At 38.5% G+C, this 12,155-nt stretch overlaps 1 protein-coding gene across 1 annotated transcript in view; it reads right to left on the bottom strand.

Annotated features, from left to right (window-relative positions):
* Positions 1-434: 434 nt before the first annotated feature.
* The window catches only part of LOC121320669 (immunoglobulin superfamily member 10-like), a 12,073-nt gene continuing 352 nt past the window's right edge, over positions 435-12,155 (bottom strand). The window contains exons 2-6 of the mRNA XM_041259219.1: positions 11,541-11,670; positions 10,766-11,156; positions 5,014-9,423; positions 3,676-4,576; positions 435-2,351 (exon numbers count right to left, since the gene is read on the bottom strand). Coding sequence (XP_041115153.1) covers positions 443-2,351; positions 3,676-4,576; positions 5,014-9,423; positions 10,766-11,156; positions 11,541-11,670 — 7,741 coding nt within the window. The 3' untranslated portion in view covers positions 435-442. The remainder of the gene's footprint in view (positions 2,352-3,675; positions 4,577-5,013; positions 9,424-10,765; positions 11,157-11,540; positions 11,671-12,155) is intronic.

Here is a 12,155-nt window from a genome sequence, read left to right as displayed (position 1 = left end):
TATTTAAGAGCAAAAGAAACATCTTATACAATGTCTGTTATGTTTGTATATAAAGTTTCTAATTAGCACCCCTTGGAATGTGCAAAAAAAAAAACCCAAAACATATCTGTGATTACCAATTTTATAAAATTAACATTGATCACCATTGCCAGTATTTTTGTAAGATTAGGGTTAGTAAGTTTTTTTAGTTTTTTTTTTTTACAGACATTGTACCTTACACTGATGCCTTTGTGTGTGTGTGTGTGTGTTTTTAACTCACATACTTTATAGTACTATTGTAATAAGCATGGTACATGTTGTACTATCCACTTTCAACCAAACCAATCAGTCTGTAGTTATATCTTTATTAACAGTATTTTTTGCACTTGACTTGGGCAGTTCCTTGGGCATACAAAAAAAAAAAAAAAAAAAAAAAAAAAAAAAACAATAAATCACTGAAAAATTAAAATACATGAACATATGTTGCTTTTGAATCACTTCCTATTAGATTTTTAGCAGTGCATTTGTAAAAACCTGTGTCCATCTGGGATGGCTTCTGGATAATTAGTGAACCTTGAGGGTGGAGGTACTTGTTGCCGAACAGCCGTGCATGAGATGACACCATTAGACGTGTTTTGTCTGGCAGCTCCCATGTTATATCTGCCTTAGGAATTCCTATGGCCATGCAGTTTAGCTGGATTGCAGGTCCGGGTCTGGCATACGTCACAGGTGCTGGCCCATTGGTAATCCGCGGTGGGTATGCTATGACTATCACTGGAACACTCATGAGAGAGGTTCCATATTCATTGACTGACTTGCAAGAATAGGTCCCTCTGTCATAGACGGATGCGTGTTGAACAGTAAGAGTTCCATTTTGCAGAACTGCATAGCGGCCCACTGTTTGAGGACGGCTAAGAATCATCCCGTTGGGTAATGTCCAAAAAAGTTTGGGTGGGGGACTTCCATCAGCACTACAGTGGAGCAGTAGGTTTTCCCCATTAATGATGCTTACCAAACCAGTATAAGGGTTATTAATCTCTGTTTTTTTACCAATTTCTAATGAGACCGTTCTTTCTGTCTGCCCTGCTTCATTCTTTGCCAAGCAACGATAAGTGCCTGCTTCTGTGACAGAGGGACTGCTGATGTGCAAGATGCCATCATGTCCATGGTACACTCTGTATAACTGATTGCCACTTGTAAGCTGTGATCCATTGGGAAGGATCCAGACAATTTCTGGTGTTGGTCTACCCTCTGCAGAGCAATTCATTCTTACAGTGGTACCAACAGTTAATGCCAGTGTCTCATTTAGTGGGTTCTTAAGTACAGGTTTCTCCAAGTTTTCTGTAACATCTAGGTCTATAATAAGCCTGGCCTCCCCTCCTTCATTGCGTGCGATGCAGACCAACTGCACTGCATCAGTTTTTCTTATGGATTTAATGTCAAGAGTTCCATTACGATGCACTGTGATCCTGCTTCCATAGTACGGCGCAGGAAGAACAACATTTTCTGGCAAAAGCCACATGACGCGGGGGAGCGGCATCCCTTCAGCTTTACAGTCCAATAATTTGCGTTGCTCCTTGATTGCTGTTTGCTTGACTGTGTTCACTGCATTTCTATGGCCATTAATGGATGGCAGAGCAACATGAACATCCACTCTGATTACTTTTTTATCCTCCCCTGCTGAGTTTTTAGCAAGGCAGGTGTAGTTTCCATTATCAAACCTTTGGGCCTTCTGTATCAGAAGTGTACCGTCAATGTGTACCTGATACTTATCAGATGAAGTTGGGATGATTCGGTTCATTGGAGAAAGCCAAATTATCCTGGGGGCAGGTTCTCCTTTTGCAATGCATTTCAATGAAATAGGCTGTCCATATGGCATGTTTACAACAGAGTATGTTTTATTTTTGATTTCTGGGGAATCAGCCACCACCTTGACATGGACCTTCATTTCATCTTTTCCCATCCGGTTTTCTGCATAGCAGGTATAGTTCCCTTCCTCTCTCATTCCAACTTCATTGAAGTAAAGGGTGCCATTGTTGAAAACCACATATCTTCTGCTGCGTATTCCACTGTCATCTGACTGCATTACACTGTTGACCATAGTACCATCAGGAAGACCCCAAGTGATGTCAGGGTCGGGCAGGCCTGAAGCTATACAGTCAACTTTCAAATCTCCTCCATATGTCACCTTCTTGTTGGTTTCTTGTTTGTATTTGATCTTTGCAGGTTTCATCATCACATTTACTCTCAGTAGCACATAATCATCTCCCATCTTGTTTCTGGCAACACACAAGTAGTCTCCTTCATCTTTTTCAGTAACCATCTGAACCACTAACGTTCCATTAATATACACTTTTATTCTGGGATCAAAACTGAAAATAAACAAAAAATAAAAATAATTATAATTAATACAGCACGAGATTAATGACATGGTATATGTCCTGAGCATATAAACGCTAACATTTTTAAAGGTTCAAATCCATACTGAACAACACTGAACGCACTTTAGCCCAACAAAATATGGCCCACAATTGAGTTGAATCATTTCCAGTTGGTTTTATTAGTAATTACAATCCCTTAAGGACAAACACACATTAACTTTATCAGTGTATGTTTTAATTTAATTGTTATTTATTTTAAAACATTCTTTAGACAATTAAACTCTTATAAAACATTACTGTGGCACACCATGATAAAGGCAAGGTAAATGCATTGAATAAGCAAGGAAAATGTTTTCTAAGAGCAATTACTTCATTTTAGCCAGCAATGTCACCTATGTTAAATGCAATTTTAAAAAGATATGTGTTTTCTGTAATATCTTACTGTACACTTAGTTCAATGAAGAGTATAAACATATTGATAATTTATTTGGCAATTCCATAGCATACTTTTCTTATTCTGCATAAAAACTAATTTAAAATGTCTAAAGCTATATAATTATTTATTTGCTTTGAAATGTGTCTGATGGCACAGCACCACAGAGAAAAGTTCAACGTTGTGTTGGTAAGCACTTATTAGATAAGAATCATGCTATGTCAGTGTGAAACTGTGGGACAGATGAATGATAAAACATAAATGATTAAATATTTCCTCAGCAAAGGACACTCCTTTGCACAATGTGCACTAGGGACTTAAATACCTGCAGACCAACATGGAAGATAGAGCTTTATAGTTGTACTTTCAGCTAAAAAAAATTCTTAGAAATGCAAAGTTGAACTAAACAACAAAATGGATGGCAGTGAAAAGTCCAGTAAACTAGCTTTAAAACTTTAGATACTACACTTTAAATAATACATGTTTAGTTTTGGTACATAAAAATAAATACTGTAAGGGATAACACACTCCAGAGCTTGTGGGTTGTGTTGCATTAACATAAGCCATGAGTTAATGCAACACAACCCACAAGCTCTGGAGTGTGTTATCCCGCTTATAAAACTGACACAATTATAAATAGAAAAACAAACTTTTTATATATATTTGAAAAAAAAAAAAAAAAACGAACAATTTTATTGTATATTCTTCCACTTTGGAGAAAAAATAGTCCATCAGACACGGATAAACTGGAGGTTTTCAACATTTCCAAAAATAAGATTGCCCGTGCATCAAACAATATTTATACACAGTTTAAAACCCCTCAGCAGCCAATCAGTGTGCAGCATCCTAACACTTAGTTTTATAAAGATAAATATAGTTTACCTGTACTGTGTATCAACAAGTTTCTTTGAAGGCACTCTCCATATTATTCTTGGACCTGGATCACCTGAAGCAGAGCAGTCCAGCCTCAGCGCACCTCCATAAATAACATCTGTTCTCTGAGGCGATGTTGCTGTAATTTTTGCTGTGGTTGTTTTCTTCTTTACCGTCACGCCTACTGTCCTTCTGGAAGCCCCAACTGCGTTGCTTGCCATGCATTCATAATTCCCACTGTCTCTTGAGGATAAGTTGCGTATGTACAGGGTTCCATTGGGGAAAACAAACAAGTTGCCATTCACAAACTGAGATGGTCGGATCTGTGTTCCATCGAAGAGGATCCATCGAATGTTAGGCAGAGGAGCAGCTTTGGCAGTGCAGTGAATGTAAACAGTCTGTCCTTCTGCAAGGGTAAAGTTCTCACTCCTTTGTTGCTGAATCACAGGAGGCAATGCTGTAACATGAAGCCTGACAGATAGGCTGTCTGCCCCAGCTGCATTACTTGCTATACATTTGTAAATTCCTCTGTCTGGAAAATTAGTGGATGTGACACTTAAAGTTCCATTTTCAAACAGCATTATTCGACTGCCAGTTTGGGTGGCTGCACGAATGATTGTTCTGTCTGGTAATATCCATGAAATCTGAGGGGTTGGCAGTCCTTGTGACCTGCACTCCATGTTTGCAGAGTCTCCAAGATAAACCGTAACATCTTGATAGTGGGACACAAGCATTCTCGGCTGCTGAGATAAAACAATTAAAGTAACTATCATTTTATCCACACCGTATTGGTTTTGTGCAGTGCAAAGGTACTGTCCACGGTCCTGAAGTTGAGCATTTTGAATCACAAAAGTCCCATTTTTCAGTACTTCAAATCTTTGGATCTTTCTGTTAATTGCAATCACAGCTCCTACAAAAATAAAGCCATTATTACATTTATATTGCATATTTTAAGGTATTGTGCCCTAAGCATTCACAAGAAAAAAAAAAGCAACCTTCATAATTTGTCACATTTCCTAATCTTAACTATGTAATGAACAAGCTGAGAACAGCTCAATTATGTTGTTAAACCCAACCTGTTAAATCCTGGTTGCCAATTCAGGTTTCAAGTACAGTGCTACAGAAAAGAATGATTGACAAGCATGACATTATTTTTCTTTTTTGAAGGGACTACTGTCAACTATCAATTGACATAGAAATTTAATTTCAAGCCAGATGAAAGAAAAAAAGGAAATGACACTCATCGATTGAAAATAAAACTTGAAAATGAATAATAATAATAATAAATAATAATAATAATAATAATAATAATAATAATAATAATAATAATAATAATAATGTGCTTACCAGTAGATACTTTAGTCCATGTAAGGAAAGGTTTGGGTTCTCCCACAGTATCGCATGGGAGCACAGCATCCATTTCAGCTTGAACGGACACTGTATGCTGGTTGTTTGTGGTGATTTGAGGTCTTCCTCGATAGACTCTTATATTGGGTGAAGGATGTGGCATGTTTAAGCCATTTTGAATAGGTGTTTCTACTTTTGGAATGAATGGGGCACTTGGGAGCCTGTGGGTATAAACACCGTTCCAGTGTGGGCGAGTGGTAGTTGTAATGAGTGACGTAGTTCTTGTTATTGGTGGGATTCTGGTGCTACTTGCCACTGTCGTAGTGGTTGTCCTTTCTCCTAAAAGAGAAGCACTGGTAGCAGGTCTAGGTATTGAGACTGTTGATGCTCTGACTGGAACTGTACTTTGTTCTTTAGATTGTGTTGTGGCAGTAGTAGCAGGTATTTTGGTCCTAGTGGGTATGTTGGGAAGGTTTGGTTTCTGTACCATGTAAGGATTTTTTCCATTCTGATAATATGGGTACCTTTGATTTATGCTTGGCAGTCTAACACCAGTACCTTGCCTGTCAGGGATGTAATTTGATCCAAAGTTTCTTGAGCCTGCTATAGGTCCAGTTTGTAGCCTGTTGGAATGTCTATTCGGGAAAGGCAGATGTGGTCTGTATGGTGGAGAAGCTGAAGTTGTTGCTGGTCTTGTTGGCATGGTGATGGAGACGTAATTTTTCCTTGGTGGTGGGGCCTGTCCTGCAAATGCTATTATTTCTGGTTTGTTGGTGAAAGACATATTTATTTTAGGATTCTGAGGCCAGGATCTGGTAAATGAAACGGGAGGTGCTGCTGTTACTTTAACAGCAATATGTTTCGTAAGAACAAAACCTTGGTTAGAGCTAGTAAATATACTGGGTTTATTAGCTGTTACTAGAAGGCTGTTATTGAATCCTTCTCCTCCATGTGTTTTTTGTATCTCTTTGTTTTTCACATGTGAATTTACATTAGATGTATTTGGTTTTATATGGGATTTAGGGATCTGATCGACCTGTACGGTTGTAATTTTCGAATAATGTTCGCTAGTTCTGCTGGGAGCTGCTGAGGAGGAAGGTTGGATTGACAGTACTCCTATAGTATATTTTTGTATTGCAGGTTCATCTTCTGCAGCTGTGACAGCATGATTTGTAGTCTGACCAGGATAAACTAATTTTGGAATGTTTTTATGCTGGTTTTCCTTATCTGACAGCCACCTCTTAGGATTCTGAATAGTTCCCGGGTTAGGTGTTGTGGTGATAATTAGGTCAAGAGCTTTTGTTGTGGTAACACCAAAGTTTATAAAGTCTGTTGGACTGATTGCCAATGAACTTCCTACATATGGTGTAGATGTAGGAACAGCTTCTGTAGCAACTTGGATTTTAATAGTTTTTTCAGTTTCCCTTCCTGAGATGGTTGACCCAAAAGTTCTTGAAACTACGGGTGTAACAAATGTACTACTTGTGGAACTCTGTGTAGCTGGAGAGTTTGATTTGACGGTCACATTGTTAACAGGAGGATTTGTACTTCTGATAAAGCTATTAGACATTACACCAGTATTTGTAGATGTCTGACTTGGTGACATATACACAGTAGAGGTAGTTGTTGGTTTAGTATTATATGATGTCTTTGGAAGTTGTCTTTCTAATTCAGATTCTCTGATCACTGACTTGATGTTTGTAGACTGCATCATCACTGATGTTTGTGTAGTAGTAAGAGCTATAACTGGTAAAGATGTTCTCTCAGTTGCATGTGTTACAGACATTTCTGTTTTCATTGTAGTTGTAGGTCTATGTGGAATAACTTGGCCTGGTCTTGGTCTGTATCTTCTTCTGTTACCAAGCCTCCTCCTTGAATATGGCCTCTGACGAGAATGTGATGTGGTTGAATTAACCTGGGTTGTCTCTGTTGTAGTGCTAGCTGCTGTGCTTTTCATAATTTCAGGAGACAAATGCGTGTCTATTGCATTTATTGGGCTTCTTGATTCATGTGTACTATGATGTTTTTGTTCATTCTTTTGCTTTGATATGTTTTCTGTAGTGGATGTTCTGCTAAATGGACTGGGTGCTTGTGTAATACTATCAGCAAATGATGGTGTAATTCTGTCTATTTTAAATATGTTTCTTTCTTCATTTAATGTTGAATCTGTAGTAGAAAAAGTAGTTTGCTTTGATGACCTTTCAGGCTCTGTTGTGTTTACAGAAACTAATGAAAAGCTTGAAACTATAAAAACAGTATTTCTTTCCGATGTCTCAATTTGGTTTTGTTGTATATCCATGTTGCGCATGGTAGTGGCCATTGATGTTTTTGGATCTTGTTCACTTACATAATTTTCCTGGGAAGATTCTACAAAGAATTTTGTTTCCTGTGGGACAGAGGTTGACTGTAAAATATGAGTATTGGTTGTACTCACAATATTCAAGTCTGTGTAAGTTTGGGGAGCAGAGATTTGGTAAGTGTGGTCAATCTCCTTATTTGAATATGTGGGTTCTGCAGCCAAGTGACTGTTGTCTTCATTAAATCTACTTTGCGGGGTGGTTACTGGAACAAGTTCCTCGTCTTTGAAATTGGTCTCATCTGTGGATAATTCTTCTGTGTTATCTGAGGACTCATGTTCATTTTTATTCAAATGTTTAGATGCTGAGGACTTCATTTTCTTAACATTTTTGGTTGATGATGTTCTAGAAACCACCCTATCATCTAACGATGGTGATGTTGTTGTTTTTACAGCAGTCCTTTCACGTATCTTCGCCAAAATGTCCGCCCACCGTTGCGGATCAATTTTATTATTTGACACATTAACTCTTCTCCTTGCGTCAAATGTCCATTGACCTTCTGGCACAGCGCTTCCTTTTGGTTTTAATCTGCTCTTTATCCTCAATCTTCTTCCAGAATTTCTATTTCGATACCCAGGTGTTTTGTTTTGATTACCTCCACTTTCACTCCCCATGTCACTGTTGCTGGATAACCTTTCATATTGGGGTTGCTGAAAGTCTGAATCTCCAGACGACTCTTCAACCTCATTCACTCTTACTCTAATTTTTGTGGAGACCCCTGAAACAGACTGTGGTTTCATGGAAATCCTTTTTGATGGGCGTGTTACTATCTTCCTTATAACTGTTAACTTGGCTGTAAATATATCTACCCCATGCTGATTTACAGCTACACACCTGTAATATCCACTGTCACTGATCTGGCTCTGCTGTATGAATAGTGTGCCATTTTGAAACACATAACCTCTAGTCATGTTTGAATAAACATTCACAATATTATTGTTTGGAAGAATCCAATCAAGTTGTGCATCGGGTATAGCAGAAGCGTTGCATGGAAGAGCAATAGGCTCACCAGTATATTTAGTTAGAGAATTGCCTTCTCCTGCAAAAGACTGAACTGTTGAACCCTGCACTGACACCCGAAAAGCCATTATATCTAGATCACCCTTGACTTTTGCAATGCAGTAATACACACCAGAATCTGAATGGTCCACTGTTTTAATGATCAGTTTACCACTGGTAGAAATAGACATTTTGTTATCTCTGCTGTTGTGTGGAGCCTGCACTTTAGTGCCATCTGGTAACATCCACTGTATCGAAGGATCCCCTGAGCTCAGGATATTGCAGTTCAGCTGACACAAAGTCCCGGCAACTACACTCACAACTGTTTTTGTCTCTTCTTTTGATTCTATCATGACCCATTTGCTTCTCTGTCGCCTTGTAATTTCTGTATCTAGAGTTTGTGAAAAGTGAGTAATAAAAGCTAGCTTTATATTCTTTGTGGTTGACTGCTTGCTGTTTAACTGTATGTTGACAGACGATTGCATCAGCCAGGAAGGCTGGGCTAAGATATTTGCTTTCACACCTGTAAAATAGTATGCATCCTTTTCAGTATCTTGCTTATATCTGAAGCTTAAATGTGGTTCTTTGCTCAGCATAATTTCTTTTTCTAAGTGAACAGGTACTTCGCTGTAGTATGCGATAAGCTTCCATAATTTTTCATACCTTTCACGATCTATCGAGCATTCCACATCAAGTGAAAGAGTCATATTAATAGCGATCTGCTGTGGATTAATGTGGTCCCATTTAATTTTGGTAGAATCGCTTGGGGAGTTGATTCGGCAGTTCAAGTCTACTTTGTTCCCATGCTCATCTGTCATATTCAGTGTAACATTTCCAAATGGCTCCTGATATTCTTCCACAGACATTAGTTCACTTTCGTTGTCTTCCCCTGGTGAGATGGTGCTGTGCTTTAGTGGTGACTGAATAGTTGGTTTAGTGCAAGAAACGTCATCTAGCTGCATGATCTCCTTCTTTGTTAGCTGCTTCGGTTTTGAGCACGTTGGGCACATCTGCCCCCCTTCATAGGCTTTATCCTTTTTGCACTTTAAAACACCTGTAAAGACAAATTAAAATAAAGTTACAAATATGATTTGTACCTATTAAAAATCTGCCATAATATTGCTGTACATCATTTATTTTATTTTTTTTTACATTCAAAATTGCCTGCAAGAATTTTCTGCCGCAATTGTGAAAATAACTGCTTGAACAAACTGTGCATTTCTGTTCTTGTGGCAAAACTTCATACAATCTTTAAGATGCCAAGTCTTTATGTACTTGTTACAGGGAGAGACCTGTTGTTGGTTCTTGCACAAATGTGTGCAGCTGGGACATAGAACAGGAGACTCATTGCTAGGCAACTAATTGACCAGGTTAACTTGTCCAGCGCTGAGCTGATTGGGAGGTTCGGCTGGGGGGCATTCCTGGGGAGGACCGGGGAGGCTACGTGCAGATCAAAGGGCATCTGCGTCAGAACTTGAGGTGACTGCACCGCCATGCTACACAGAGGGGCGCTTTGTTGACATTGAGGAGGAGAGTGTCTGCTCCACAGGATTAACTACTACAGAACACTTCAACTGCAAGATGGTGTATGTGAAGGCTCGGCACTGCCAGGACCGTCGCAACGACCTGGAGTCGCTCAGATGCCGGGACTGGGAGCAATAGCAGTAGGTTAGTTTAGGGGATGTTGATCCCAAACAGTATAGAGAGGGTTTCGTAGTGTAGTACGTTCCTGAAGCTTCTTATAATGAGGCTAGTGATTGCCTTGTGTGGCAAACTTTTATTTTTAGCTTTGGTTTATATTGTTTTCTTTATTTAATCTGACAATAGGTCTACCATTGTTGGTACCCTAGTGGCAGCACTTGTGTTGAATTAAATCTGTGCACCTGTGCGGCATGTCAATACCCAATGCTCTGTGTCTGACACACGTAACACTTCCCCCTGTTACAGTACTTTAAAATGTAAAAATTTGATTTGGGGCCAAATAAAGTCTCCTGAGTCATGTGATTATGTGATTTTATACAATGCTATAGGTTGTTTCATCCAATCAGAGCAATGACAGCCATTTAATTTTACACAGCAACAGCAGAAATCTAACCCAGACCACATAAATATACCCTCAACTAGCCATGCAGCTTAAGGTATGGTTGAGGGTATACTGAATGAAACTTGCAGCATACAGTACCTGGACCAGTTGTGCTGAGCTCACAACAGATTCTAAAGCCACACAGATAGAAAGAACTGTAAACTTTAATATCTGAAGCATGCATAAAAAAATAACAAAGCAGCACCTGGTTAGAGGAATGATTACACTTGGCTAGCACATGTTTTCAACTCATGTAAACTAATGCCGGCCAAGTGTAAAAAAAACAAAACATATATCATATATATTTATGTACCTCTTGTGTTTTTATTCCAGTTCAAAAGCCAATTTAATCTGCAGTCACATGTCCATGGATTTCCATGAAGATAGACATTCTCCAGTAGGGGCAGAGTTTTGAACATCTCACTGGGTAGTGTCCTAATGGCGTTATCAGACAAATAGAGGTGCCTTACTGTCGACATTTTAAAATACTGCAGGAATGAAAATGTCGCAAAGGTATTGGGGTGAAGCTGCTGGAGGAGGTTCCCTTCAAGGTGGACCAGCCGCAAGGAGGTCATCCCGATAAATGCATCAGGGTGAATAAATTCAATCTTGTTGTTGTCCACATGCAATCTCATCAAACTGGATAGTCCCTGAAAGGTTTGTCCAGTTATAATTTTTAATTTGTTATAACTCATCTTGAGCACCTAAAGAAAAGAGAGAGCGAGAGAGACCTTTGTTACAGCAGTACTACAAAAAGATTGGGTGATCTACAGCTGTGACATAATACATTAAAATGCTGTCTTTATTGTAAAATTATTCAAAAGCTGATTAAAATATGTGCTTCGAATTTACAGTACATCATCAAATACTAACAAAGAAACATTGTCAGAACAATCCACCTTACCATGAGATCAGAATGGTGTGACCACAGTATATGCATAATGTGTAATCTAACTTTGTCATACCTGGAATTATTTTAAAGTATTTTTTGTTGTTAACAGAAGATACATCTTACACAATTAATCATCAAACAATATGCTTGTTTTTCCAGCATAAATCACTAAAATATCACAGAAATGAAGTTTTACCTGTAATGATATCAAATCTTTAAAGACTATGTTAGGTATATTGTGTATGTCATTTCCATGAATCATGAGCAGTTCCAGTTTTCTGAGTCCAGCAAGGGAGTTTTCGGTTATTGAATTTATATTGTTAAACCTTTAAAAAAAAAGAAATAAAGTATGGGTATTCACAGGTATTACATTTACTGCTAAACGAATGAGGCAAGCTGTTTGCGCTGTATTATTTCTATTAGGCTTCAACAGCATGCTCAGCACAACCTTTACACATCACAAACTCACACATTACTCAAGACTGATATCAACTATAGAGACTACCAATTTAATAAGGTTTTATTTTCTAAAAGAGATTAGCTTTTATTCTCGTGTTTTCCAACACCCTCTTGGCCCTTTGTATCCTGGATACCCCTACAGTTTGTTGCTGAGATATTTGAATACATCTCCATTGTACCCCAGATAAAAGGGGAATCAGAAAATACTCAAAAAGGCCAGATCTAGAGAGAGACTTCTCTGATAAAACTGCTGCAAAAAATACCATGTAAAACAAACCAGTTTATGTAGTTTATGTGCTTGACTGGAAATGATTGGCCTGATTCCCCCTTGGCTTCCTTTGGAAACTAGGTG

This window comes from Polyodon spathula, chromosome 9, assembly GCF_017654505.1.
Source record: "Polyodon spathula isolate WHYD16114869_AA chromosome 9, ASM1765450v1, whole genome shotgun sequence".
Lineage (NCBI taxonomy): Eukaryota > Metazoa > Chordata > Actinopteri > Acipenseriformes > Polyodontidae > Polyodon > Polyodon spathula.
The sequence above is the reverse complement of the archived record's forward strand: the minus strand, read 5'-3'. Positions and strand labels throughout refer to the sequence as shown.